Source organism: Pagrus major, chromosome 12 (genome assembly GCF_040436345.1).
Source record: "Pagrus major chromosome 12, Pma_NU_1.0".
Lineage (NCBI taxonomy): Eukaryota > Metazoa > Chordata > Actinopteri > Spariformes > Sparidae > Pagrus > Pagrus major.
Window position 1 is genome coordinate 21,646,741 of NC_133226.1, and position 27,002 is coordinate 21,673,742.

Genomic DNA, 27,002 nt, shown 5'->3' on the forward strand with positions numbered 1-27,002 from the left:
AAAATAAGAATCATGTTCATTTTTCTTCCTTCCCTCACCCGCAGTGAATCTAAATAGCCTTAATTTATCAAACACGTGGGTTCATAATCCACAAAATGTGCATCTAAAGTCGTTTGAGGACATTAGCGGCTGTCTGGAGGCTGTCTGGGCAGCCAGCAGGGTCCTTTTCGCTGCATGTCTGGATGTTCTGTTCTGTTCTGTCTGTCTGTGAAAGAGAAGTGAGAAAAAAAGAAAAAAGAAAAACTCCTCCTGAGTCGTGACTGTCTGCTCGGCTCTGCCTTCAAGATCTCCGGAAACAAGTCTCGAGATGGAGATGGAGGGCTGCAACATCCGCGTGATCATCTCCGGAGCACCAATGGCCTCGCGCCGAGCCGACTGAGGACACCGGCATCCCCTGCCGCGCGTGAGGAAATGGGCGGTCCCGGGGAAAGCTCTGTCACGGCGCGTGGGAGGGTGAGCGGATAGTAAAGGAGCTGCCGCGGCCGGTATTTATAAGACAGCCGAGGAGAGCTCAGGCAGCACGGACACAGAGGACTTCAGCACCGGCAGCAACTGGACAGCGACAAGTAGCCACTTTTAAACCCTTTAACTTACAAACAAAACCCAAACTCTCCAGCAGACATCATGGTTCTCATCTGGACTCAGTTCGGCGTCAAGCACAAAAATGTCAATGTCAAGTGCAAAGTGCGGGTTATGCACAGAGGTGACAGCTCGGGCTCGTCTTCATCAGCGGTGAGTACAAATTATCTGCCTTTTAAAATCATCTTTTATTTGTTGAATACACTGTCGGTTATGTTATATCAGTAAATTGTAAGCGATTTTGCTGTACCGACATCTTTCTGTGTCTGTTGCTGTGGATTCATTCAAATGGCAAGAGTCGCTCAGCCAATCGCTGCACAGGATCTCGGTCGTTGGGGGAAAATCTTTTGGCCCCCCTCTTCTCTCTGTCTCACGTTGTGCTGTGCATCAGCTTAGAAAAACTGCATGGATTATGCAGTGGCACAGCAGTGCAGAGATGAGGGTATTTTCCCCCATGCAGTGTCTGAATCTCTGCACGTGAGCAGAAACTGTGCAGCAGTTGGACGCAATCCATCCCATAGTGTGTAGTTTACATGCTCGTGTGATTCTAGTGATTCAGTTTTAAGACACGTGCAAAAAAAAATAAAATGAATTTTGACCAGATTTTTACTCATGAGTGCATCTTTGTTCTTGTTTCAATAGGAAAGTAGCAAGTCTGAGCAGGACACGCCCTGCCTCGCCATCAAGCCCACGGGCAAGGACTTCTACAAAGTCCTGGGTGTCACCCCCGAGTCCAACGAGGACGAGATCAAGAAGGCCTACAGGAAGATGGCCCTCAAGTTCCACCCGGACAAGAACAGCGACGCCGACGCCGAGGACAGGTTCAAGGAGATCGCGGAGGCCTACGAGATCCTCACCGACCCCAAGAAGAGAAGCATATACGACCAGTTTGGAGAAGAAGGTGAGAGTGAGGGAAGGGAGTTGGAAATAGTAGCTGCCATCTGGCAAATTATAGTAGCGTAGGCTGGCGTATTAACTATTCATGTCAATATCAAAGCTAAATACTGATGTGAGGAACTCTTCCACTCTGATTAAAGTAGCTAAACACAGACAGCTGTGGGGATGATGAATTATTCAGCGAGCAGTAAAAGACTTTTCCTCAAAACTTCTAAGTGTGCAGATTTTAATTGCCCCCTTCTTGCTTTCTCTGTGTTTTCCAGGCCTTAAAAATGGGATGTCAATGACAGGCCAAAGCCAAGGTTTCCGCAGCAACTTCCACGGCGACCCCCACGCCACCTTTTCCTCCTTCTTCCACGGCTCAGACCACTTCGACATCTTCTTCGGCTCCGACCCCGACGACGACGACCTCTTCAACCCCTTCAGGCGCTTCCCCTTCAGCCACGTGAACGGGTCCGCCTGCCACGACGGCGGCCTGCGGCGAGGCCAGCGGCGTCTGCAGGGCGACGAGGTGGTGCACGACCTGCTGGTGACCCTGGAGGAGGTGATGCACGGCTGCACCAAGCACGTCAAGATCACGCGCAGCCGCCTCAACCCCGACAGCCGCAGCCTGCGGTCCGAAGAGAAGGTGCTGAACGTGGTGGTGAAGAAGGGCTGGAAGGCGGGCACCAGGATCACCTTCCCCAGGGAGGGAGACGAGACGCCCAACAGCACCCCTGCCGACATCACCTTCATCCTCAGGGACAAGGAGCACACCCAGTACAAGAGAGACGGCTCCAACATCGTCTTCACAGCCCAGATCACCCTTAAAGAGGTGAGTTTGGTGCATTTACATCACACTGAGAGGTCGATCAGGGTTAAGAGCGATGATTTATTACGAAACACCTATAAGTAGACATACCACTTAAACCTACACAGAGTGAGGCTCACATCCATCCAACACTTCTTGTCCTGTTACACAACCGTTGAGTGATGCACTCCGGAGAAAATCGATTAGTGAAAGGCATCAATAAGACAGGAGCAGAAGGTACAATCTCTGCCAAATATAGCGAAGGTAATATCTTTGAACCGAACAGAACATGGTGTTCTGTTACGGGTATCTGAGCCCCCCAGTTTTCAATGGGGCTGACAGACCCCCGCTAGCAGAACAGCAGCAGCAGCCTGCCAACGCCTCGGTTACCTCATCGGCCCCTGCAGAGTGAGAGAAAGCAGGAGCTAAATTTAGCCTCGGCGCTGACTGCCCCCACGAATCGCACTTCACTCTCTCTCAACTACTATGTGTGCTGCAGACTCCTCTGCCTCTACACGGCAGGCCAGAGTGGCAGCGCTTTTTCTTTTTTTTTTTTTTTTGGCTCGCTCAGTCGCTGGCTCTCACTTCTACCAACCCACACACAGATTAGCAGGGTAGCAGTCACACAGACTGGCATTTCAAAAGAGCTCCTCCATCTTCCTGTGGCTCCTTTCAGTCACTAAAGCACTTAACTCCCATACAGAGCCAGTAAATAGAGCAACGATTATAACATCTGTAACACCGGCTTGTTGCATAACACAGAAAATGGTTATGCTTCCACTAAGACAGACATCGGTTATGCAACTTGACACTTTTATAGATCAAGCATCCAACTGTTCCTATCCCAGTCATTCAGAAAGCCTTATGAAACCTGTTCTGAATGTAACCCATCTACATAACTAACCTCCTTTTCTCTTCTTCCTCCCTTTCCCTCTCCAGGCTCTCTGCGGCTGCACAGTAAACGTCCCAACACTTGACAACCGCATGATGCCTCTACCATGCAGCGACGTCATCAAACCAGGTGCTGTCCGGCGGCTGAGGGGCGAAGGCCTGCCCATGCCCAAGAGCCCGTCCCAGCGGGGCGACCTCGTGGTGGAGTTCCAGGTGCTCTTCCCCGACAGGATCCCACCACAGTCCCGAGAGATCATCAAGCACAGCCTGGCCCAGTGCTAGCCTGCTTTTTATTAAAAAAAAAAACAACAAAAAAACATCTAATCGCCTGATTGAGGCAGCTTCACCATGTGTGTATGTTGTTATCAATTCACAAACACAGCCTTGCCCAAGGTGCTAGCATCACAACCAATCACAACCTCTTATTGTGTTTGGAGACGGCAAGTAGCGCTTAAGTGTGTTCAAGCAAGGGAGGGTGACTTTCTGCAGGCGCGACGCACAACAGCTGTGCTGCAGTGAGTTCAGAACTGATGAATGGGGTCTTTGGTATCTGAGGGCGTCCATTGACTCAACAGCTTTTCTCTTGAATGAAAAGGTGATCCTTACTGTTATACTTGCAAACCAACAGCAGGATATCAGTGTGCTATTCAAGTCTGTACAGACTTCCTTAAACCTAAATGGTAGAAACATAATAAGAATAAAACAACAACTTTATTATTATAGTTATATGGTGTTCATATGACTGATCTTTTGCATTGATTTATTACAATAGCATAGTATACTTGTCTACAAAGATCTACTTTGTGTACAAAATGCAAAAACATTGTCTCTAAGAGAGATTCATCTGTCAAATGTTCTATTGAATTATTTGCAATGTTTGTATATATTCAGCAATGTTGATGTACTATTATTACCTGAAAGAGAGACATGTTTGGAGGCATGACAAATAAAGAAAAACTCATTTAAAGACTTCTGTTCTCTGCTGTTCTTTGTGACAAACTTGTGCTGTGCGAGGCAGCGTTCTTCAATAAGTGGACTACAAAAGTCCTCAAGTACATTTATGGTCCATTTTTTTTACTGCCACTCCACTACAAGTCTAAGGCAAATAAGTAAGTTAGTAATTAAAGGTCCTGTATTTAAGAAAACATCAGCACTGGGATGCCAACACAACCTACAATCCCAATGTGTCAGTATTTGACGAGTTAGGAATGAGACTCAAAAATGAACTTTTCTTACAAATAGCATCTTTAGAGAGCAGGGACATCATGTGGCGCTTCATGGAGGCAATAATGCATAAACATAAATGCAAGAGTAGGAGTGAACATGCACATCCAAGCCAAAACGGCCAGGTGCTGAGTCAAATGTAAGCAAAACATGACACAAAAAGACAGCTCGCACACTGCAGGGCTCCAATATTGAGATTATTTAATGAACCAAAGTACCGATGTTTGGAGCAAACCTGCTCTTCATCAGACTAAAGGGACACTGCACAATGGCATCTTATGTACACATGCGAGCAGTGCCATGAACAGTCACATGAACAGATATTGCACTTATTTTTCATGACAAGTTGATTTTTTAGAGATGTGTGGTTCTCACTGGACAGTTACGCTACAAACATATGACGATCATAATAATAATCATACATTGCTGTAGATTAAACGACCCCAAAGCGTACAAAGTAGTGGAAATTAGCTCAGCTTTACACATCTACAGCAGTGGAATGTAACATACACCACAATAAAGCACCAGTAAGATTCATCCGAAATCATTATATCCAAAGGGGTTGAGCTTATATTATCTGACCATGAAACTGGGACCATTTCTCCATATCAATTACTTTCGATACTTTAAAGAGGCACTGTGTAGTTTTGGAGAAGAAATTAATTCAAAACTGGATTCAAAACAAAAATTCCTAGAGCTTCACAGAAAAACAGCGTTGCAGCATTATCCTAAACAACTGAAGTAGTTTTAAAATGTGAAACAACGACCCAAAAGAAAATCAGAAAATGGCTCCAGTGTAATCCAAGTCTCCAGAAGCCTCGAGATCCCGAACTGTTTACACCCTCGAGATCTCAGCTTTGAAAGGTCACTGTGTAGTTTTGGAGAAGAAATTCAAACTCAATTAATGAGGTAATAATACAAACTCAGAAACATTTATCTTTCTCCATAACTGAATAAACAAGCTGTTCTCAGAGGAAAAGAAGGTCCCCAGAACACTGTCTGAAGCTAGAGAGGTGGCAGGGTCCGCCACAAAAAAAAAAAATTAAAACAGTATTTAAGACTTAAATATCTGTGTTAGGGTTTAAATGCAGGACTGGTGTAGTATCAGTACTTTTACTTGGCTGCAGTCCTCATGGCTGCAGTGATGCAGGAGTCTGGCCACCTGCTGCCATCCAGCGGCGATTGGTCGCTACGACAACGAATCATCCTGCACATGATACAACACACCTGTTGGTCTGTAATCCAGGTGGCTGGTCCTCGTCCTCGTTGCATAGTCGTCTCATATCAAGCCTTTGCTTTGTTAACACTGACAGTGTCAGTCGACAATGATGAAGACGAGGGGGGTAAAAGACGACAGGCACATCTGGAGGCCGTTTACATTAAAGCAGCAGGCTGCTGTGTTGTTATTAGATACACAAGACTTTCAAACACACAGTGGTCCACATTGATTGACACACTGAGCCACCTGTGCGCTCAGAGACAACGTGAATCTCAGCTGAGATCAGCAGTTCTCTGAAAATTAACCCCCCATGTCCTCTGTTATGAAATGTCGCAGATAGGTCAGACCACAGCATCCGATCTGACTGAAGGTTACCCCGTGACAACCCTGACTGTGGTGGTCCTCCTGCTGATCCCCTGTGTGGTCATCCTGCTCCTGCTCAACTGCCTGTTCCTGGGCTACAAGCTGCTGATCCTGTCAAAGAGGCGCAGACTGAAGCGAGAGGACACAGAGGAGATGCTCCTGCAGTCCACCCTGCACAGGGTCAGACGACTGTCCGACGTGGCCTTCCCTCCTCTGCAGGACGGGAGGAGAGCCTACATGTCCCTGTCGGAGCCTGTCCTGCCCCATCCTGTCACCTCCTCCCGGGCTTCATCCAGGGAGAGGGCCGGGGTGGATCACAGGTTCCGGCTCCTGAGGCCGGACGGCGCCACCGGCTCAGGGTCCCTGAGGGCGCCGAGCACCATCCGGGCCACGTCTCCTGCGGCCGGGTTCAGCCAGAGACTCGACCTGGCCTCCGGCTCACGGATATACAGCGTCAGCAAAGCGTCAGGCTGGTGCCAGAGCGCACCGGTTCTACCGCAGTCCAGTGACTCAGAGGCGGAGATCAGAGTGAACCTGGTTCCGCCAAACTCTCCAGCGGTGAGTGGGAATCACTCATGACTCATGGGTCATTGTTAGGGGGCATTGTGACTAAATTATGGGTATTCATTCAAGAACACCTACAGGAAACTGCTTAAATGTTATTTTACCATTGAACGTTGACAGATGGTGATGCATTCAGGTACAAATCTAGTGAGTGCACTCAGCAGCAGGGCCGGATGAAGCTGCTTGAGGGCCCCAGGGCAAAAAAAAGTGACCTGCCGGGCCCCTTTAGTTGCTGCTAACTTTGCAGATTCAGATTATTCAGTGCTGACGAGCTACTTGTGACGCGTAACCAATCAGATGTGTTGTGGGGGGGACATGATTTTGACCACAGAGCCAAAATTACATTACTTTAACTCTGCAATCAGACACAAAAAACACTGATACTGATGATCAGAAAAATGCTGAATCTTGGCCCTGATAATCCACCAGGTCAATGGTCTGGTTAGGTCAAAGCACAAAAAACACTTGGTTAAGGTTAGGAAAAGATCACGTTTTGGCTTTCAAATACCTGTTTGGAGCTGGAGATGTAACGACTTCCCGTCACAAAATATCTGGGTTTTGTTGCTACAAACGCCCTACACCAATATTCAGAGTATCACTTCAGAAATAACACCCAAGATCCAGTCTAAAGCATGAAAAAATCTTTATTCCTTGTCCAGAGAGTGAGGTCTATATTTTGTCCTTTGTTCGCAGCACGAGACAAACCATGTGGGTCATCGGAGCAGCACTTACGAGATGCTGACAGATGTGAATCCAGGTGTTGCAGTGCACGTGTTTGACAAAGTAGACATGGAGTGTGAGTACGCCAACCCGCCTTCAGAGGCGTCCTGCCTGAACACATCTGCAGCGGGCTCTGGACTGGACAGCGACTTTGGTGCAAGTGCAGGTACGATTCAGCCTCCTTCAGCTGCACTCTGTTCAGTATGGCTGTCATTAAGAACTGACGTTGGTGCTGCATCAAACTGGCAAAAAACTCAGCTAGACTGAGGATACTGTGTGGAAATTATTATTCACATGAGAGTACTTATGAATTAAAACATAAATATAAAAACAAAGTTTCTTTTCAGGTGTGTCCCTGCGGATTCTGTCAGCAGACAGCGACAGTCTGTCCAACGGTGTCGTGGCTTCAGCGTTGGAGTGGGATTATTATGACCCGTGCTACGTCAAACAGAACAACGTCCCTAAACATAAACACCACAGACCTGCGGTGCACACCAAACAGTACTGGGTGTAACGCATCGCAGCTGTCGGGTGTGATTAGTGGTTTTAATATTAATTTATTTTTTTACTTATTTATTTAATTTAAATATTGTTTTTTTTTTTGGAGAGCTTCATTTAGTTAAGTTTGTCTCACTGATAATCACTATGACTTTACACTTGTTCAAACTGATATTTTTTTTGATGAAGAACGCACTCTGCCACTGAATATGTTCAAATTGTTAAATATTCCCAACACACCGTCACTTAAATTAATATAAAAGTTATACTGTGCACTTATAAATTATAGTCACTATTTCTGGTTTTCACAAACATTCACATGAAGATTTATATTCACTTGTATTGTTTGAAATGTTTTGAATCACTCTGACCAATAAAGTCTTACTTTGAATTTAGTTCAGTGGTTTTTGATTACTTTTGTTGGATTTAAAGACATTAAACATGTTTTTAAATTAATCCAAATAATTTAACAAGATTTGGACATCTGCCATATGCTACTCCTTGCCAGCAGAGGGCACTGTAGTATGGTTGGTGTGGATGCATTCACTATTGGCTTACAGAACATTTTGAGATATTGAGTCTGCCTGATGTAATGCTTAATGCTTGTCATGAATATAATATAGAGAAAAAGTAAGCATGGTGGCTCCTGTTGGGTTTTTAACACTACAGGAAGATTGTGTCTTTGATCTTTCAACCATCACAACCCTCAAAGTGGAGTCTTGAGCCATAGAAGTAACTTAAACTACAGAATCTCACCATGACCCTTAGGGGACTCCGCAGAAAGGAGATGAACATTGAGAATACATTTAAAAAAATGTTAGTTGAATGAGGTTTGCCCTAATTGCCATCACATTGTCCCCATTACTTAATTCAAAATGGTCTAATCCACAACAGTTTTGTTTTAAAATGGTGCAAGGAATCAAATACAGAAGTCACAGCAGCTCTCAAGTGTGCACATGCTCTCAAACTGCAATTAAGACAAGTCGTTAAGATTTTAGCAATAATTTCATACATTAAGTCCCATCTCTCTGAGCCGTTTTTCGTTAGTTCTTCGTCTCAACCTTACTGCTGTGCTTAACAAATAAGCAGGAATTTAAGATGCAAATTGTTTAGTGTTGTGGCTATAATATATATATATATATATATATATATATATATATATATATATATATATATATATCAAAAATAATAGTTTCATCATCAAGGTAAATCAAAATAGAAAGTGACCCAACAGCACTCCAAAAGCAAGAAGACACAATCAAGTCAACTAGTTGGAATACTTTATTCTCCGTTCAGAGATATCTGTACATTAAAGATCAAGTGCTGCTTGAATTGTTTTTTAAAGTTCATAGAAAGTATAACTGACGATGCACTATGAAGACATGAAAACAACCAGATCAAAAAGTATCACTTTACTCGAAGCTGGAGAGGAAAGTCAACACTAATTGCTTGAGTTTAGCATCGGATGCCTCAGAGATTTTGCCATCAGCCCTGCAATCAAGAAAAGATTGGTTAAAAATACATACACGCAAAAAAACAAAAATCACACATGCTGTTGCTGAGAAGCTCTTGGACTTACTTAATAGCTGACAGCAGGTCTTGGTGCTGGCTCAGGATGTGCTGCAGGAAGGCCTTCTCGAACTTGGTGATCTTGCTAGGCTCCATTTTGTCCAGGTGTCCCCTCACACCAGCGTAAATGACTGTTACCTGTTCTTCAATGGCCATTGGACCTGAAAACATACAGTCACGATACATAAGACAACTGTAGAATGGAGACATCTTAAAAAGATGCCTACTGAGGGCAACGTAATACTAAATGTATGTACTCACAGTACTGTCCCTGTTTAAGGAGCTCAGTCAGACGAACACCACGGTTCAGCAGCTGCTGAGTGGCTGCGTCCAGATCAGAACCGAACTGAGCGAAGGCAGCCACCTCACGGTACTGGGCCAGCTCCAGCTTCATGGTACCAGCCACCTGATGATTGACAGAAATCAACGAGTCAGAATCAAAGACGTTCACTGTGACAGAAATAGGGAGATGGGTCATTACAAGGAAGACTAACCTGCTTCATGGCCCTGGTCTGGGCAGCAGATCCGACACGTGACACAGACAGACCGACGTTGATGGCTGGACGAATACCCTTGTAGAACAGCTCAGTCTCCAAGAAGATCTGAGTGAGAGAACAGCTTTAAGTGACTGGTTCAGGATTTTAATTGGGCTGGAGCGAGTCACACACTCACCTGTCCGTCTGTGATGGAGATGACGTTAGTTGGAATGTAGGCTGACACGTCACCAGCCTGCGTCTCGATAACGGGAAGGGCTGTGAGGGAGCCGCCGCCGAAGTTGTCGTTCATCTTAGCAGCTCTCTCAAGCAGACGGGAATGCAAGTAGAAGACGTCTCCTGGGTAAGCCTCACGACCAGGGGGACGACGGAGCAGCAGGGACATCTGACGGTAGGCGACGGCCTGCAGAGAGATACCACATCAAGTTGACTTCATCTGCAAATTTACCTTAACGACTGGATTTCTTCGTTTTAAATCCCCTCCAACTCACCTGCTTGGACAGATCGTCGTAGATGATCAGGGCGTGCTTGCCGTTGTCTCTGAAGTACTCGCCCATGGAGCAGCCGGAGTAGGGAGCCAGGTACTGCAGGGGAGCGGCATCAGAGGCAGTAGCAGACACCACGATGGTATACTTCATGGCGTCAGCATCAGTCAGCCTCTTCACCAGCTGAGCCACTGTGGATCTCTTCTGGCCGATGGCGACGTAGATGCAGTACAGCTTCTTCTTCTCGTCAGTTCCCTCGTTGAAGCGTTTCTGGTTGATGATCGTGTCGATGGCAATGGCGGTTTTGCTGCAACACAAATGTTGTACATTAGACAATATCAATCTTGTGTTCTGGAGTTCAGAACTCTCCAGTTTTAATTCATTAAAAATAAAGTTAAATCAGGACACCGCCTTACATTGCAGCAACAGAAGGAAAAAATAATGTGACAGCATTTCAGTGGCACTAGGGACAACATCAGAAGCGGTCATGTGTTCAACTATTCCCTTTGAGCAGAGTCCTCTTACCCTGTCTGCCTGTCGCCGATGATGAGCTCACGCTGTCCACGGCCGATGGGGACCAAACTGTCCACGGCTTTGATGCCGGTCTGCATTGGCTCCCTCACAGAGATACGGGGGATGATGCCTGGGGCCTTCAGACCCACACGCCTGCGGATGCTGGCACCAAGGGGGCCCTGTGAGGTAAATAGCGGAACAAAAAGATCAGGAGAAGCATCAAATAATTTCTCTCATGACCAGTGAATTATTCAATCAAAAAGGCCTGATACTGTAAATCCACTCTATAACAGAGAGAAATTTATGAAAACAAGCCATGAAATTAGAGGATAAACTAGCTTGGCATATGAATTTAGTCTTTCATGCTAAACATTAATATTCATAGCTATGCAGATGATACCCAGCTGCATATCTCTGGATGATCAACACCTTGATTGCATGTATCTCTGACATAACGTTTGAGGATGATTAAGGACTCCTTGCAGTGAAATTAAAAAAAATGTTTTTAATTAATGGGAAAATATCTGTAAGAGAGATTTTTTGAGTGAGTCATTTGCACTTAGCACTAGGGAAAAGGTCAATGGCTTTCCTCCATCTTATCTGTATGATTTATCTAAAAAAAATAAGTGCCTACTAATTCCCTCACGCTTGTTAAGTGTTCTTGTGGTCAGTGACAAACGGCATGGAGAGGCAGCTTTTGTTTATTAGACTCTAAACTATTAAACAGTCTGAGGGTCTAAGGGAATCTAAATGAATCTAAAATTGTCATGACAGTGCGCCTTGAACTTTGACCCTTTCTCCTATATCCGTCGCAGCCTTAGTGCGTAATTTTAGAGTGCAAAATAAAAGGTACTTAAACACGCTTTCATCTGTCACTGCAGTGTCTGTCATTCTGTCAAATGAGTGGTCATCTGTCAGTGAGCTGTCAAATGTTTTGCTCTCTCTGCTTAGTTTATTTTCTCGCAACACACCGTGACACGAGATGTATCTTCCGCTGCGCAGAGGATTGAGGGTCAGAATAGCAGGAAAAGCATGTTGGCTTGCATACTGCAAACACCGACCACGGATGTAGTAGGACATCCTGATATTTTTGGCAAACCACATTTTACATAATTCGTATTGGGATATACTCAATCCTTTTCTGGCATACTAAATAGTATGATAGTATGGGTATTGGAACGCAGGGACATCGTTATCTCCTCATGGGTTTAAAATCAACCAATTATTTTTTCCTATCTTGTCTATGCATATATTCATCCATCTTTTAATTGTTTTACTATAAGTACAAAGAAATATAATCATATAGCTAATTATCATCATTTACCTTTCCATCGATAGCATTTCCCAGAGCGTCAACCACACGGCCCAGAAGCTCTTCACCGACAGGCACATCTACAATAGCGCCTGTTCTCTTGACAATGTCTCCTTCCTTGATGAGTTTGTCGTTACCAAACACCACAACACCAACATTGTCAGGCTCCAAGTTCAGAGACATGCCCTGGAAAAGAGAAGAAACAACAGTTACTACCATTCAGTAGCAGTGCCTATGAACTTTACCAAAGGAACACTGACAGCAGTTTCTGAGACAGTAGAGAATACTGCCTTTTGCCAATTACCTTTAACAACGTAGCTTTTACTCTCCTAAAACATTCAAGCTGTAGCAGTAGAGGTCAGTGGTATCATCAGTCTTACCTTCAGCCCAGAGGAGAACTCCACCATCTCCTCAGCCTGCACATTCCTCAGACCGTACACTCTGGCAATACCATCACCGATGGACAGCACACGGCCAGTCTCCTCCAGGTCGGCAGCGGTATCGGCTCCCAGGATCTTCTCCTCCAGGATGGACGACACCTCGGCTGTGCCTTTAACGGTTGTAAAGTGTTATTCAAGAAAGGTCCACTAATTAACAGGTTTGAAACCCCATTGGGTAATTAATTTTCTTATGCAACAGGTTAATAAAAGGTCTCACCTGTTTTCTGCAGCCATGGACGAGCGGTGTGCAGATTCCTGGCTCCTACACATGCTGCAGCAACGTTCTTTGATACCTTTAACACAACAAGCAAAGAAATCATATTATCCACAGGAAGTTAGTGCTGGTTTTTCTACTTAATCACACGATTAAATCAGACAAATCCAAATTTATTGACCCTGTTAACACTAATACAGTCTTAGACAATGTTCAGTTTTTTGTTTAAACTGCTAACTGGTTAAACTTTATGGACATTTTAAGTTTCTGATGCAGTTTGTGTTGAATTATTACTGAAAGGCGTTTAAAATATTTTGTCTCGACTTTGTCACATAGTACATGAGAGCTAACCCACTTATAGCCAGCTTGAGCCTTTCATGTATCAGTTCATCATTAATAATATATGTCGGGATGTTTTTCCATTAGAAAACCACAGACCATGTTTGATGAAAAACATCAGAATAGACAACATACGAGTTAAAAGGACAGATAAAGCAAGTAATCTGAATGACAAACAAAAACAAAAAGTAATGGCTGCACCATAATCACGGAGCTCCCATCCGTCATACCTTTATTTTGTATTTTACTTTGATATTTTTGATGAACAAGTACTTTTATTTTGTAAAGAGACACTTTTTGTGCCCATACCTGTTTTGCTGGTTAACACATTTTTAATTAGTTGAATTCTTAAGGGCGATTTATCACTAACCATCCGCTCGTTTTTATGGAAGATAAACACTCTGCGATGTTTGAAAACTGTTCACAAGGTTTACGAAGGACTATCCTAATAATCTGGGTTTTGGTTGCACAATAAAAAAAGATTTTTTATCCCATTTCCTAAGCTGTGACTCTGTAATGTTTCACTTAATTAACACAACATGAACCAAAAATGTAAGATTTCTTTATATCAGCTAAATGTGTGAGCATTGATCAGTAATGCTTTAAAACAAAAACAAGGCCATATGTCATTACTTGCAACTATCTGGATAGGAAGCAGAGCTACAACTTAGGGAACCGGTTGTAAATCTTTCTTTAAATCCTACAGCAGACTGTTTAAATCCAGATTGTACTGAAAGTCAATGAAGATTTTTAGAAACAGCTTCACAACTAGCCAAAATCTGTATGTAGACAATCCTACTTCCAAAACATAAAACAGGTCGTGCATTCTGCAGAGTCACAGGACAGTCTGTACTAACAGCTAATAGCCTTAAAAGAAAAAACAGAATGAGATTAAGCTTCATATCGCCCCATTATTTGCAATCAACTTTGCAAAAACTTGGCATTTGCAGTGAAAGCTAGCATGCGGAGTGACACAAACCTGACCTTCACTACCAAATTACATTCGTCATTACTGCACTTTAGCTTAGTCACGTGCGTTGGCAATGCATTAGCACCGTAACACGCAGCTGAAAAGTCAATTTAATCGTGAAGTCACTATTAAAAATGCAATGTACGGTTTAGTGGGCGGGAGGTTCCCGTCTGTCACAAATGTGGGAACTAGCTAGCTAACTTCTGTGAAGGGCCCGGTGTCCTCCGGTGCAAAGACGTGTGCATGCACAACACCGCCATGGCGCTTTAACTGAATTAAGTCGGGATTAGGTGAAGAAATGCGACACAAATCGAAACACGAAGGATTTAAAGTTGCTTACAAATCCAGCCCGGCGAGGTAGGGCCCGGGCAAGGGCCGCTGCGACGCGTACAGACAGCATGTCGGTGTCCTGCTCAATCTGTCCTGCTCCGGAGCGGAGAGAGAAGGATGGCGGACACGGAGGCGAGCAGGAGAAAGGTCACGGTGACCCGGAAGTACTTCAAAATAAAGTACTACTTCTGTTTCTTTTCTTTTCTTTTCTTTTCTTTTCTTTTCTTTTCCTTTCTTTCTTTCTTTCTTTCCATTTTCAAAATGTTATGAAGTATGATATTGTCAAACGCCAGGTAGGTCATGATTTATTACAATAAGTCAAAATATACAGGAGATATGACAAATATTATATTTAAACGTGTATCTACTTATTAATATGATTTTATCATTATGAACCATCCGACTTATCAAAATTTAGCTTGGGGATATTTCCAGCAATTTTTGGTTGATTCCAGGACAATGTAATAGTATAGGTCAAAAACAGACATCTTATAATAATTTACATGTTTGCTTCAATGCTTTAGATTAAGCCAAACTTACACCAAAAATATAGATTGCTTTTGTTTTGATGGTAAATAAAGTAATGGGTCCAATTAGTGTGATCTTGAGATTTGATTAAAAAGCACTTTATTATCTGATCCTGAGGTCTTGTCTTAAAAAATGGGCATCAAAATCTAGTTTTAATGCCTATTATCTGAGCTCATACTTTGCTGATAATAGTGCCATTTTCTAGATTAATTTGTGACTGATATAATTACCAAACAGCAAATCTGGGGTAATTAACACAGTTCAGTAAAAAATAATGTACACAGCAGCTGATGTGAATTTGACCATAATATACTCTATACTATATAGTACAATGTATTCTACATTAAATATTAGATTTGAAGACTTTTACTCAAGTACTATTAGTATGGGTGACTTTCACTTTTACCAAAGTCGTATTTTGACACAGTATCCTTACTTTTACTCAAGTATGACTGGACTGACTGGGCTGTAGTACCAATACTCGACCCACGGGGGCGCTCGACCGTGAACAAAAGGCCGGAAGTGGCGCATGTAGCTTTGTAAAGACGGCGGCCATGATGGAGACATTTTAAAATAAACATACAGCTAGCTGTTAACGGCTAACAGAGCTCGCGAAGCTGCGAGCACACTGCGCCAAAACACATTCAGATTCTTCCAAGTAGCAAATTAATAAAGTGTATTTATCAGTGCATTGTTTATGCATCGCAAATCAGAGAGGCTCCAAATTACCGAAGATGTCGATAAGTCTGACGCGGGGAAAAGAAGAGTACAACTAACGCCGCGGTAAGTTACAACTAGCGCAGCCGATTTTAAATGCTAAGTTGGCTATCGCTTTGACTGAGCTAGCGTTAGCTGCTAGCGTTAGCTGCTGACATTATCCTGCTTGTTACGCCTCTGGGTGGATAGATACTGCTTCCATTTATAGACTCTTGCGAGGCAGCTGCCCTGCGACCTGAAAATGTTCCCATGACTAGTCGTCTTTTTCTCGCCAAGTTTTTGGGCGTAAGGTTATGACCGAGGTTAGCTTCACTACGCAGCTAAAAGTAACTGTCTGGATCCGAGCCTGTGTTAGCCTCAGCTAACCACAGACACAACTAACTAACGTTAAAGTCACGAATTATCACCAATAAATGTCGCATTTTAAATACAGTTAGTTCATCGTGGCTGAGGATATTAAACAGGCTATCATGAAATCATTCTCAGTCTGTGTGAGATGTAAAAGTTGATCAAAAATCAAAGTGAAGTAGCGTTTTTGCACTCAAAGTGCATACTAGCAATGTCGTTAATGGGATTTCTCTCTGGCCAAATTGTTGCATCAAGTTGAATGAGGTCATCTGTTGTTTCTGAGACCTGAACAGTCAGTGGTCCTGCAGCATGTTAAACCAGTACAAAATGTTCAAAATAAGTTTAAAGCCACACAAGTTTGGAAAAAGGGATGAGAAAGCTTGAACATGCCGCCAGTGTGTATCTATATAGCTGAACTGTAGATCTACATGTTTCAAAAGAAATGTCCACTATATTTAATATTGCCCATAAATATTGCAAAATGACTAATTGAAGTAATGGTAAACCTTGGTGCTAACTCTGGGGTTTATCGTTTATAATATGTTGGGATTTATTCCACACATATTTGAGGTTATCTCCTCAGATGCAGAAAACCAGACTGGCAACGCAGTTTGCTTTGTGAAAATAACCAAATAGATATCACACCCCATGCTCCCAGACGCCTCTTGCACAGATGCACATATTGCTGTCATTCAAACTGTGAATTGTAATTGGTGGTATGTTTTTGTTATCCCAGCAGGTGAGCTCTGGTCCAGGCACATTGGTCCATGTTTGTTGGACCTTTGGGCTCTGGGCTTTAATAGCATGAAGATGGCTGATTCAGAGAAGGCAGAGGAATTTGTGGATGCTGAGTGCCCCATAGAGTGCCTTGATGAAGCACAATCAGCCACGACGTCTGCTCAGGGAGAGCAGGATGACCATCTGAAAACAGAGACCACCACCAGTACCAGCTCACCACCGAGGGAAAAAGAGGGAGACAGCCCCTTGAATACAGAGGGTGAGCAGAGTCTCCTCTCCATGCCATGCCTGATGCAGGAGCTACGCAGAGACTCCCCAGAGTCCCAGCATGCCTCCACAGGGAGTGACAAGCCTGTATCTCGTCATATCTATGAGAGTGACTCCTCAAACCCCTGCATGCTCTCCCCTTCATCCAGTGGCCACCTTGCTGACTCAGACACACTGTCCTCAGGGGAAGAAGGTGCTGCTCCTCGTGTAGGAGCAGAGGAGGGGGGCAGCATGGAAGCTGCAAATGATCCCGGGCAGGCAACAGGGAGGCAAACATCTGCCACGGGCGCAGGGGGGAGGAAGTCTCGGCGGTCACGTTCGGAGAGTGAGATGCCCCCTAATGCAATGGCTGCAAAGAAAAACCGCTGCCAGCCCACTATGGTAGCAGCAGGAGGGCAGGAAAAACAAACCAACGGCAAGTTGGCGAAAGTGAAAGGTCACCGGAGCCAGAAACACAAGGAGCGAATGCGTTTGCTGAGGCAGAAACGAGAGGCAGCAGCACGGAAGAAGTATAACCTGCTGCAGGACAGCAGTACGAGCGACAGCGAGCTCACGTGTGACTCCAGCACCAGCTCCTCTGAGGACGACGACGATGACACTTCAGGAGGTAGCAAGACAATCAAGACAGATATTTCAGGTAACATCCCATGTTCACTACACACGCTTACAGTACAGTACTTCTTCCACTGTTCAGGGTAATTGTAACATCCACTTACATATCCCATATAAAGACGTCACATAGTAACAGAAAAAACATAGATCCACAGCTTGATGATCAAAGGTGATTAGCCTTAAGAGTCAAACACAGAGCTGAACAATAAGAGGTTGCCTGCATGACTTTAAATTTTCAGGCAAACCAACCTTTTCACTTGCTACATATAGTAAGAATGTAATGGGACTGTAGAAAGTCATCAGATCAGTACAAACACTGTTTTGTTTGTGTTAATTCTATAAATCACTGTCTTTTTTTCCTTTTTTTCTTTTGGTTGTTTTCTCACCCATCACCTGTCTTCATTCACCCTGTCTGTAGACACACAGACTGTATGTTTTAGAAGGGCCTATGCCAAGTCACTTGTAGTACGACAACATATGTTTTGTTGGAACTTAGTCTCATCGTTTGCATGCTGTGGAAGTCTAGTGGACATTTTTCAACTCATGGACTGATATAAACGGAGATGTGCTAATCTAACCTAAATTGTGAGTTCTGCAATTCAACAAGTGAGCCATTTATATCCTCAGCCGTTGCTGTAAATAGACAATGATGTATAATGTCACTGTGCTAGTCTAACTTCCAACTCATTTAGTATATCCTGCTTTTCTTTCTCTGACTGAAGCGTTTGAATATTCCTCAGGTCTATCATACACTTCACTCTGCCTACACAGGAGGCGATGAAGCTTTTTTAGAATTGCAAACAGGTGGTTTCTCTTCCCTGTAATGGGTTGTGTAGCAACCCTGAGTCAGATAGCTCTTATGCAACAGACTACAAAATATTAATGCATATACTGCTCTGACTGAGGATGGCTGTAAGTTATAGACTAAACTCAAGCACAGAAGTATCTAATAAGAATAGACACAGTGACTGTATGGACGGTACATTGGCCCGGTGTTTGTTTCCTCAGTATACGTAATGTTTTCAGATGGTTGTAGAACCTCTTGGGTGAGTTGAGTTTTCCATAAGTTGCTTCAGGGTGGTATTTTCAGGCCTGCTGCTGTTGGTGTTGAGGCTGATCTTTTTCACTGTATTTCTTAGAATATAACATGTTGGGTTTCCTCGGGTAGGCAGTTTTTCTTTTCCATGAAGTTCAGAATTAAGCTTGTCTTGTGTCAAGGTCTCTGTTTAAATCAGTTGTTACTGTGGAACCACTTTATCTAGTACCATTTTTGTTTTTGTAGTGGTATAATTCAAGGTGCCTGGTTTGGCTGATACTAACCCTACCTTATATTTTACAAAGATGACTCATTTTAGTAGAAAATGTAGTTTAGACTAATCTCTATCATAGTTTTGTAATGAATTTGCCAGAAATGGGTGCATTTACCTTAAGTCTTTCCAGTTAACACTTTCTCCAAAGCAGTCACTGAATCAGTCGCCCGAGACATCCAGTTTTCTGACATTAGGGATCCGTACTACATGAAATGTTTCAACCATTTTTACATTCCGCACACAGATTTGAGTGCTACAACTGCATGATGTAGTCCATCAGCATGAAAGAGTCGATCTGCACGTAACCAAAAACAAACTCATTTTCTCTTTTAATACAAAAGTCCACCTCCGAAGCATGAACGTGCTACTGTATTTTCTTATGGCTTGGCCTCAATGTCTTTAAAGCTGGCTTCAGACGTGCATCGGAGAGATCCAGAGTGGGCGCCCAGATTCATGGGCTGCTGGACACCAGTACGTGGGACAGGAACGGCATCGGCAGTGTTCTGGAGGAGGCCATGACGCGCTTTGCTGTGATGCAGCGACAGACTGAGGAGCGCTTCCGCATCTGGATGGAAAAGCTTGCACACCTCGACTCGGACAACGACTCGTCCAAACGCTCAAGTGATGCCCTGGAAGGGCAGCACCCCCAGGGGGGACGTCCGTCCCCGCCCAGTTCCTATTTGCCCTCGTCAGAGTCTGCTGAGACTATGGCTGCCTACATGTTGGCACGAGAGAACAACAGTCTCACCCCCACCCCCATAAACAACAACATCCTACCTGAAGTGGTCACTCAGAATGGAAATCTAGGTGTTCCAGACCCTGGTCTCTTGAATGTTTAGATTACACTTCTACTTCACTCCTCGCTCTTTGATCTTACCAAGTGTGGATGCAGAAAGCATGGCAATGGGTATTAATATAGGTAAATGATGTGAGGTCACTAAACAGATATACCATCAACAGCAGCTGGGCCTGAGCTGGTCATTTGGACTTGACTGTGTGCAGACCTGAGGCCCGGTGCACCTGCTGGCACTGAATCACTGTGAGATGTGACATTCAGAATAATTCAACTCACCTGTTTGATTTCTGCAGCATCTGTGACACGGACACGGGGCAAATCTCAATAGACTGTTGAGTCAGGGCTCTTATTGTATTGCTTAATGTATGGCTTGTTTGTTTTTGTTGACCAGCTGTACACACACACACACACATACACACACACAGTAGCTGAATATGTCATTCATACAGAATGTGCATTACAGCACCTGGGCAGCCATCATGACAGTGCTATGTGGCGTGCTGCTGCTTAATAGCATGTGCCTTGTCATTCTAACTTCATGCTGGGAACGATAGAGCATCATAGTACTATTTCTTTAGAAATTAGGTTCAACACTCTACATTACTCTTCTTCCTCCTGAACTGTTTGCACTTTGCTTGTAAATGGTTCATGACTTTTAAAATCTTGTGACAACCTTTATTTTGGTGGCATAGCTTTACTAACATCAAAACATTTAAAAACACAGATTTGCCTATAAATATAAACACACATATACTAACCTACACGATTTCTTGCTTTTTAGAATCCTATTACATAATTAGATTAGAAGTTTACATTTTAAATGTTTGCCTTTCTGTTACATTTGCTGCTATCACTGCCTTTGTGCAGTAACAAGAAACTAGTGAGGGAGAAATGACTCCCAATGTTTATTTTTAGTAGCCTATGTATAGATTATGGACATCAGATAAGGCATGGGTTCCTACGTTGTGGTTATTAGCTGCGATGTCAAGAGCTTCAAATCTTCACTCACATAATACTCGCCTAGTTTATCTTTAGTTATGCACTGGTCTGCCAGCTTGGCCTGTGTCTCCACAAGGCACTGTGTGTTTCTGCAGCTTGACTTTAAACTAAAAATCCAGGCATCAAACTAACAAATGTACTGCAGTAATACAGCTGCAGTATGGTGCATGGCAAATGTTTACCGATTTCCTAAAAACTTAGAGATCAAGTGGCCTTCTCTGGTTCAGATCCTGTGGTCTTTTGAGGTGGACACACTCCTCAACCCTCTCCTCAAACTCCTTTTGCTGATGTAAATGACCATAGTGTCACAGTTCTTAACACTGCTAACACTATCTAACCATCACAGGCCTAATCATATTTATAGTTAGGATGTTTAAAAAAAAGAAAAAAAAGAGTGTTACATTTTCTGTATGTGTATATGTAGCCCCATGACTGTCAGTTTTACATAACTGAAAGCTGGAAGGAAAGTTCTCCCACCTGTTTGCATGTGATTATATTAGTAACTAGAATGTGCAAGGCCAAATTAGTTTTCATCAGCAGCATGTGTGCAAGGTGCAGCTTTGCTTATGCTGATAAATGGTGACCGACTGAACATTTTATCTATTTGGTTGTTTTCTCTTAGCCTAATGGTTTTGTTTCAAATTGTGTGAAAATTGTTGTTTTTGTTTCATGGTGCATAATTACTCCAACGACTGCTGTCCTGCATTTGTCACGACTGAAATGACCTTTAAATCAACTGTTTGTTTGATCAACACAGTTAAAGGGAGCCTTGTGCATACAATCACAAACTGTGTGCATTAGAAACAAACACTAAGGACAGTCCATTGTTTACCAAAGAGATAATCCTGGTTTACATGAGTCCTTTTTCTATCTCTAATACATGGCCTTTACATTGGCAAGTCCTCGGTTTCTCTGGTAACCCTGGTACCTGCCTATTTCAGCCCAATCAGCTATTCATAGGCAGCGTTCTCTCTCATAGTACATGCTGTCCAGACGAACCCCCTCACACACACCCACTGTCTTGTCTGGATAGCAGTGTGTGCGTGTCTCTCTCTCTCCCAGGGACTTCTTTTACAGGGTAGAACAAAGATACCTGTACCTGCTCTTCCACAGAGTTACTAATCTATTGTTTGGCTTTTTATTACCCCCACTACATTTCATTCACTGAGTAAGATCATTTTGAAGTGTTTTGTAATGACTGTATTCTAGTGTAGTTTTTATGTGAATGGCTGTTATTTTAAAAGCAATAAATGGAGAGAAAAAAAGCTGCTGCAAAAGATTTATTAATACACTGCAAACACAACCCTGGTTATAAAAAGAGAAAAGCCTCGCTGGTGTAGCTTGGAAAACCTGGAAGGTTTCTATAACCGTTCACGATATTAGAGCTATCAAGCTAAATGAGCCCAACATGTTTTACTTCGCTATCATCTGCGGAAAATATGGTGTGTTTCCTTGTTCCTATTAGTAGAACTATGGATGCAGTGTCCAGTTCCTACTATTCCCAGGCATGAATTGAATAATGAAGTGTTTTCTTTGTTTTCTGCAGACGGGCCTCCAGTAGTGGGTCACTATGATATTTCAGACACTGATTCTAACCAGGAGAGTATGAGTGTGGAGACAGTCCGGCCCACGGTGATAAAGCATGAGCTAAAAACACACAGAGGCCAGGATATGGCAGCTCACTCTGGGTGTATAAGAGCTCTGAGCTCTATCTCAGGTCAGTTACAAACCCGGTAAATCCAAAACTGATCATTTCCACTCCTCTCAGTGAAGACAGGACATTTAGAGGCATGGGTGTCACCAGTAAGCAATGTGCTATGTGGGGGAAATGGTCTTTTTATCTCAGCAAGACGCCTTTGAAGTACAACTGCCTTCATCCTACTGGCTTACATTTGGTGCTATAAAAGTCTTTCCTCCTTGCTTCAAGACAACAGAATTGACCTTTTGCAACTGACTAGCCGGCATTGTCGAAACATGAACATAAAGTTCACAATTTATGTTCTGTCCAATGTGTCAGTCCCTGCTATCCAGCAAGCATTTTATACCCAAGTGTCAGAGTCATCATTGTTTTGTTCTTGTCTGTGTCAAAGCAGCTGCAGTCTTTGTGTCAGCGAGGCCTGAAGCTCTATGCTGCTCCGGTCCTCCTCACAATGTGTGACTCTGTTCCTCTCGTTTGTTTCAGGCCACGCGGAGGCAGAGCTGTCGCACAAGGAAAGTTCTCAACACAACAAGGGCCAGATTAACATTGCTTCCTCTGACAGTGAGGTGGAAATAGTCGGAGTGCAAGAGAAAGCACGGTAAAGACTTACAGTGGGGAAACATTTTACTGACAGTGTGAATTGCCCCCTCTCCTCTCCCTCTCTGGTGTTACAAATGATTTCAACTTTTTAAATGTCTTTGTCTAACTCCAGATGTGCCCACCCATGCGGCGGGGTGATAAAGAGTCTGTCCACCTGGAAGGAGAGCTCAGTGGAGCAGTTAAACAGCACAAATCAACCACAGCTCTGGACTACTGTTTCCCCTCAGCCCAACTGGGTGTCCCCTCCCGAAGTGGTGGACCTCACACTCGACGAGGACGCCGGACACAAATACCTACTTTAAACAACTTGTACACTGAAGACTCCTCATTTCTTCCTCTCGTCCCTCTCGCCTTGCCTCCATGTTACGGCTGAAATCCTTCCTATAGTTGCGGCCTCGCCTGTAACCGCTCGTGGACTCTTCCTGCTCCAGGGCACTGTTTGTTTTTAACTTACTGTTAAACAATCATATGTATCAAAGCCATTCTACTGACGTGATTCCCTGATGTTGGCTCCTCAGCTCTGACTTTAGTTTTAATAAAATGGCACAGCACTTCAAGCGTAGGTGGAAATATACGCAAGAGTGACTTGATCTGTTAATGATAGCAATATCCTACCTTCTTTTAATACCTCAGTTTACCCATTGATAACGGATGTAGGTGGTAATTTTGTGTTGTGTGCTTGCAAGCTGTCAAGTGAAAACTTCACGTTGCTGCTTGAGAGCAGGTCAGTATCATGACACGGCTGTTGACCTGCTTCACTACAGACTCTGAATGACATCTTTTCAGACTTGATTCGGCATTTTTACCCGCAGTCACCTGCGCTCAAGACAAAAATGGCAGCTGGTACACTTTATGTTGTACAGTAGACCATAGATTGATGTCTAGGGTCAGTTTTGTTTTCAAAAGTCTCACCACTGGTTTCACATTTAGCTCAGTCTGCATGGATCGCTTTGCTTTACTATCCTCTGTGCAGCCTAGGTCCAGCCTATTCTCTGGTGCTGCAGAGCAGGAGTTTGATTTATCTAAAAGGAATGTTTGAAATTTTGGGAAATGGGCTTAATTGCTTTTTGCCAAGAGTTCGACCAGAAAAATTGACACCACTCATCTGTCTCTCTGTTAAATACACAGTAAGGCAACAGCAAGCAGCTGGTTAGCTTAGCTTAACACAACGTCTAGAAGCAGAGCAGAACAGCTAGCTTGGTTCTGTCCAAAGGTAACAACATCCATCCACCTACCAGCACCTCGAAGGCTCTCTAATTAATGCATTGTCTCATTTTGTTCAATGTATACAAAACGTAAGTGTAAAAAAAATGTCTTTCAAGTGTCTAAGTGCTGAACTGTTTCTTGGCCAGGCATTGTGCGAGGCTAGCTGTTTCCCCATCTGCAGCCCTTGTGCTATTCTAATCTGTGGCTAATTGTAGCTTCATATTTAAACAAACTACAAAGAGTTTTTAACTGGTTATGAAACCATCTCAGTTTAACACCGATGCCTCTACAGGACCCACATAAGTAAACAGAACCATTAACAAGATGATTGGCTATTTCTTCATAGCTATTTAAGTTATTTCTAAAGCCGTCACTGGGGCAGATTACCTTTAAAATCAAAACATTAATCGGGTATGTTAACTTCAGCTTTCACAACAAAATTGCTTCTACCAGGCACCCGTTAGCTGGCGGTGGTGCTCATACCGCTTTCGGCCACAGGGGGCGCCAGAGTCATCAAATAGTGAAAGTTCCTTGTAGCTGCAATTAAACGCATTTCCCAAAATTTCTTTTAATCAATCAATATCATAATTCAATCCATAGTTCTTGTTTCTGTTACTGCCATATTACAAAAAGTTTTTCTTTCTTTTTTTTTTCTTTTTTTTTTTTTTTTTTTAAGAAAACCACTGTTATATACCCAGATTTAGGGAAAATACAAACACACTTGTTACGAACACACTACAAAATAATACTCACTTCCACCACAGCACTACTATATGTGGTGGTGTATTGGCAATAGAAATGATGTATGTTTTGTTTATAGACATATTTTGTGTTGGGAGTCTGCGAGCGTCCCAGGTGACGTAGTTATCAGTGAATGTATGACCCTGCAGTGCTGACTGGGTGCACTTATTGTTTGCATGCTTATCCTGAGTGGATGCAAACACCTTTAAAACCTCTGGGGACCCCTTTATAACAACTGAGGAAATGCATTTTCCATTGAATACTGCAAAGCAAGATGGCCTGAATGCCTTGAAATGTGCACTATTTTCTTTTAGAATCGTATAAAGCTTATTCTTTTACCTTACAAAGAAGTCAATTTTGCTATCTCAATAAATATTTTAATAATAGATGTGAATTTAGCACACGTATAAAAAGAGTAAAAAGTGGAGTTGAGTTTGTGGCGTTTAAAAAAGAAAAAAAAAAAAGAAGACACTTTTCCTGTGTGAACTGTTTTTACCCTGATCCTCAGGGCCTGCTTGCTCTCTTCCCCTGTGGTCTTATTTTTGTCTTCATGCAGTACGGCAGCCAGGCTGGTAAATCTTTTATCAATGATCCAACTTGACAAACTGTGCTAACACTTCACATTTGTTTTATTGCATATTGAATAACACCTACTTTCCAATGCCATGTTTGAGAATCGTAGAGTCAAATTATTTTACTTCTGCTGGTCACAGAAGGGAAGGGAAATTTTAAATATAAGTAACTAAACCAAAGTCTAAATGGAATTTATGTTTTCAGTTTGTTTTCTTTTCCCAGTTTGAAATTTGCTTCCGGTCTTTGCTCTGTAAGTCTAAATCTTTTCATTTGGAAGTCCGTACATTTGTTGTGAAATGAGGTGACATGAATTCAGACAGTACAATGTGATTATTTTTGTTTTCCTTTGGCCAGTTCTTTCCACGTAAAGCACCTACCACTGTAACAACAATTCTTTTACCAGACCACTTCTGCTTGCAAAATCCCTTTTGCTATTGTTAATTAGGATTATTATGAATTGTTAGTGAGACTCGTGTCTTTAGTGATAGAGGTTTGGTAGAAAATAAGGGCAGTGATGCTCGACTATGGTTGCACATAGCATGTTTGGTCACATCTTTAACCTCAAGTCAGATATTATCCTCATTACCAGTAATTTAGCCTCGCTCTTCTGTTATTTTTGTTTTATTTTACTGTCAGTATTTTAAATTAACAAAAAAAAAAGGTGTTTATTTTGTTGCTTCTGCAAGTCCTCGACTTCCTTGAAAATATGTCTGTAGAACAAAAAGAAACTATTTTAAAGCTAAATAAATAGAGCATTATTTAATGACCCCTTTGTTCTGTAATTTATTCTCCTGTCTGCAGAAAACACAGTGGTTCATTTCACAAGCAGGCTGTGATGTCTTTGCTCATGTGCTGTGACTTTTAGGACGCCTAGTGTCAGGCTTAGGGAAGGAAAATTGAACTGGTGAGGATTTATCTTTGTTGTTCCATGTTTAGTTTGATGGGTCCGTGTCATGGTGGCTGTCAGAAGAAGTCTAATTGGGACTGAAGTCTGTGAACTGGAGACAATTAAATTTGTTACATCCTTGCATCCTTTCAGGCACCTTTCAAAAACAACTTTTGCAAACAGTGTAACTTCAGCTGGTAATAGACAAGTGTTTTGTTTTATCTTTAATGTTGATTTTCACAATGTAATGTCAATAGATAATGACACCATCGCCGTTTGTTTGGTTCCCCATCAACCTCGTTTGCACATGCTACTCTGTCTGCCACCAAGCAGGAAAATGAAGGCTGAGTGGCAGTCCAGTCAGGCTGGCAGACTGGCACAATTTCTATCTGCTTTCATGTTTCCGTTAGAGACTAAATGATTGAATAAACACATTTTTTCCTGTGTTGTTGGTTGGTTGGTTGGTTGTTGCCACACTTCCACTTTAAAGTCTACTTTTAAAAGTTCTCTCTGTCTGTTTTATGGTTGGTTGGTTTGTCATCAGGATTACACAAAAACTACTGAACAGACT

At 42.9% G+C, this 27,002-nt stretch overlaps 4 protein-coding genes across 8 annotated transcripts; 3 read left to right on the plus strand and 1 right to left on the minus strand.

Moving 5' to 3' along the window:
- Positions 1–624: 624 nt before the first annotated feature.
- Positions 625–3,439, plus strand: LOC141006135 (dnaJ homolog subfamily B member 5). 2 transcript variants are annotated; one of them, XM_073478264.1, is made up of 5 exons: positions 625–719; positions 1,006–1,021; positions 1,234–1,480; positions 1,740–2,290; positions 3,206–3,439. In XM_073478264.1, exons 1-5 carry the CDS (start codon positions 625–627, stop codon positions 3,437–3,439), a joined length of 1,143 nt encoding a protein of 380 aa, XP_073334365.1. The 2 variants fall into 2 exon arrangements, with proteins under 2 accessions (XP_073334365.1, XP_073334364.1); XM_073478263.1 differs by lacking the exon at positions 1,006–1,021 and having other exon boundaries at positions 625–732; positions 1,222–1,480.
- A 1,956-nt stretch (positions 3,440–5,395) lies between these two features.
- hwa (huluwa) lies at positions 5,396–8,140 on the plus strand. 2 transcript variants are annotated; one of them, XM_073478509.1, is made up of 4 exons: positions 5,396–5,724; positions 5,937–6,521; positions 7,221–7,413; positions 7,595–8,140. In XM_073478509.1, exons 1-4 carry the CDS (start codon positions 5,707–5,709, stop codon positions 7,759–7,761), a joined length of 963 nt encoding a protein of 320 aa, XP_073334610.1. In that variant the 5' UTR covers positions 5,396–5,706; the 3' UTR covers positions 7,762–8,140. The 2 variants fall into 2 exon arrangements, with proteins under 2 accessions (XP_073334610.1, XP_073334611.1); XM_073478510.1 differs by having other exon boundaries at positions 5,397–6,521.
- Positions 8,141–9,008: 868 nt separating this feature from the next.
- On the minus strand, positions 9,009–14,555 carry atp5fa1 (ATP synthase F1 subunit alpha). Its single transcript, XM_073477838.1, has 11 exons — positions 14,422–14,555; positions 12,776–12,851; positions 12,499–12,668; positions 12,131–12,304; positions 10,819–10,985; positions 10,300–10,600; positions 9,987–10,211; positions 9,809–9,916; positions 9,576–9,720; positions 9,325–9,475; positions 9,009–9,236 (listed from the first exon to the last, which is right to left on the minus strand). Exons 1-11 carry the CDS (start codon positions 14,479–14,481, stop codon positions 9,158–9,160), a joined length of 1,656 nt encoding a protein of 551 aa, XP_073333939.1. The 5' UTR covers positions 14,482–14,555; the 3' UTR covers positions 9,009–9,157.
- Positions 14,556–15,520: 965 nt separating this feature from the next.
- ark2n (arkadia (rnf111) N-terminal like PKA signaling regulator 2n) lies at positions 15,521–26,311 on the plus strand. 3 transcript variants are annotated; one of them, XM_073477749.1, is made up of 5 exons: positions 15,521–15,722; positions 16,741–17,646; positions 22,273–22,443; positions 22,909–23,023; positions 23,138–26,311. In XM_073477749.1, the coding sequence occupies exons 2-5, from the start codon at positions 16,809–16,811 to the stop codon at positions 23,325–23,327; spliced, it is 1,314 nt and encodes a 437-aa protein (XP_073333850.1). In that variant the 5' UTR covers positions 15,521–15,722; positions 16,741–16,808; the 3' UTR covers positions 23,328–26,311. The 3 variants fall into 3 exon arrangements, with proteins under 3 accessions (XP_073333850.1, XP_073333853.1, XP_073333852.1); XM_073477752.1 differs by lacking the exon at positions 22,273–22,443; XM_073477751.1 differs by lacking the exons at positions 22,273–22,443; positions 22,909–23,023; positions 23,138–26,311 and adding an exon at positions 19,337–22,263.
- Positions 26,312–27,002: the final 691 nt, after the last annotated feature.

What these genes read in the sequence shown, in the direction of transcription:
- LOC141006135 (XM_073478263.1), top strand. Translation starts at nt 625, where the DNA reads ATGGTTCTCATCTGGACTCAGTTCGGCGTCAAGCACAAAAATGTCAAT. An exon ending in CGGGCTCGTCTTCATCAGCG is followed by an intron (nt 733 to 1,221) that starts GTGAGTACAAAT and finishes TTGTTTCAATAG; the next exon opens with GAAAGTAGCAAGTCTGAGCA. An exon ending in CCCAGATCACCCTTAAAGAG is followed by an intron (nt 2,291 to 3,205) that starts GTGAGTTTGGTG and finishes TTCCCTCTCCAG; the next exon opens with GCTCTCTGCGGCTGCACAGT.
- hwa (XM_073478509.1), top strand. An exon ending in TTCCGCCAAACTCTCCAGCG is followed by an intron (nt 6,522 to 7,220) that starts GTGAGTGGGAAT and finishes CTTTGTTCGCAG; the next exon opens with CACGAGACAAACCATGTGGG. An exon ending in CGACTTTGGTGCAAGTGCAG is followed by an intron (nt 7,414 to 7,594) that starts GTACGATTCAGC and finishes GTTTCTTTTCAG; the next exon opens with GTGTGTCCCTGCGGATTCTG.
- atp5fa1 (XM_073477838.1), bottom strand. Translation starts at nt 14,481, where the DNA reads ATGCTGTCTGTACGCGTCGCAGCGGCCCTTGCCCGGGCCCTACCTCGC. An exon ending in GAAATGCTATCGATGGAAAG is followed by an intron (nt 10,986 to 12,130) that starts GTAAATGATGAT and finishes TTTACCTCACAG; the next exon opens with GGCCCCCTTGGTGCCAGCAT. An exon ending in TCTCCATCACAGACGGACAG is followed by an intron (nt 9,917 to 9,986) that starts GTGAGTGTGTGA and finishes TCTCTCACTCAG; the next exon opens with ATCTTCTTGGAGACTGAGCT.
- ark2n (XM_073477749.1), top strand. Translation starts at nt 16,809, where the DNA reads ATGAAGATGGCTGATTCAGAGAAGGCAGAGGAATTTGTGGATGCTGAG. An exon ending in AATCAAGACAGATATTTCAG is followed by an intron (nt 17,647 to 22,272) that starts GTAACATCCCAT and finishes TGTTTTCTGCAG; the next exon opens with ACGGGCCTCCAGTAGTGGGT. An exon ending in GGAGTGCAAGAGAAAGCACG is followed by an intron (nt 23,024 to 23,137) that starts GTAAAGACTTAC and finishes GTCTAACTCCAG; the next exon opens with ATGTGCCCACCCATGCGGCG.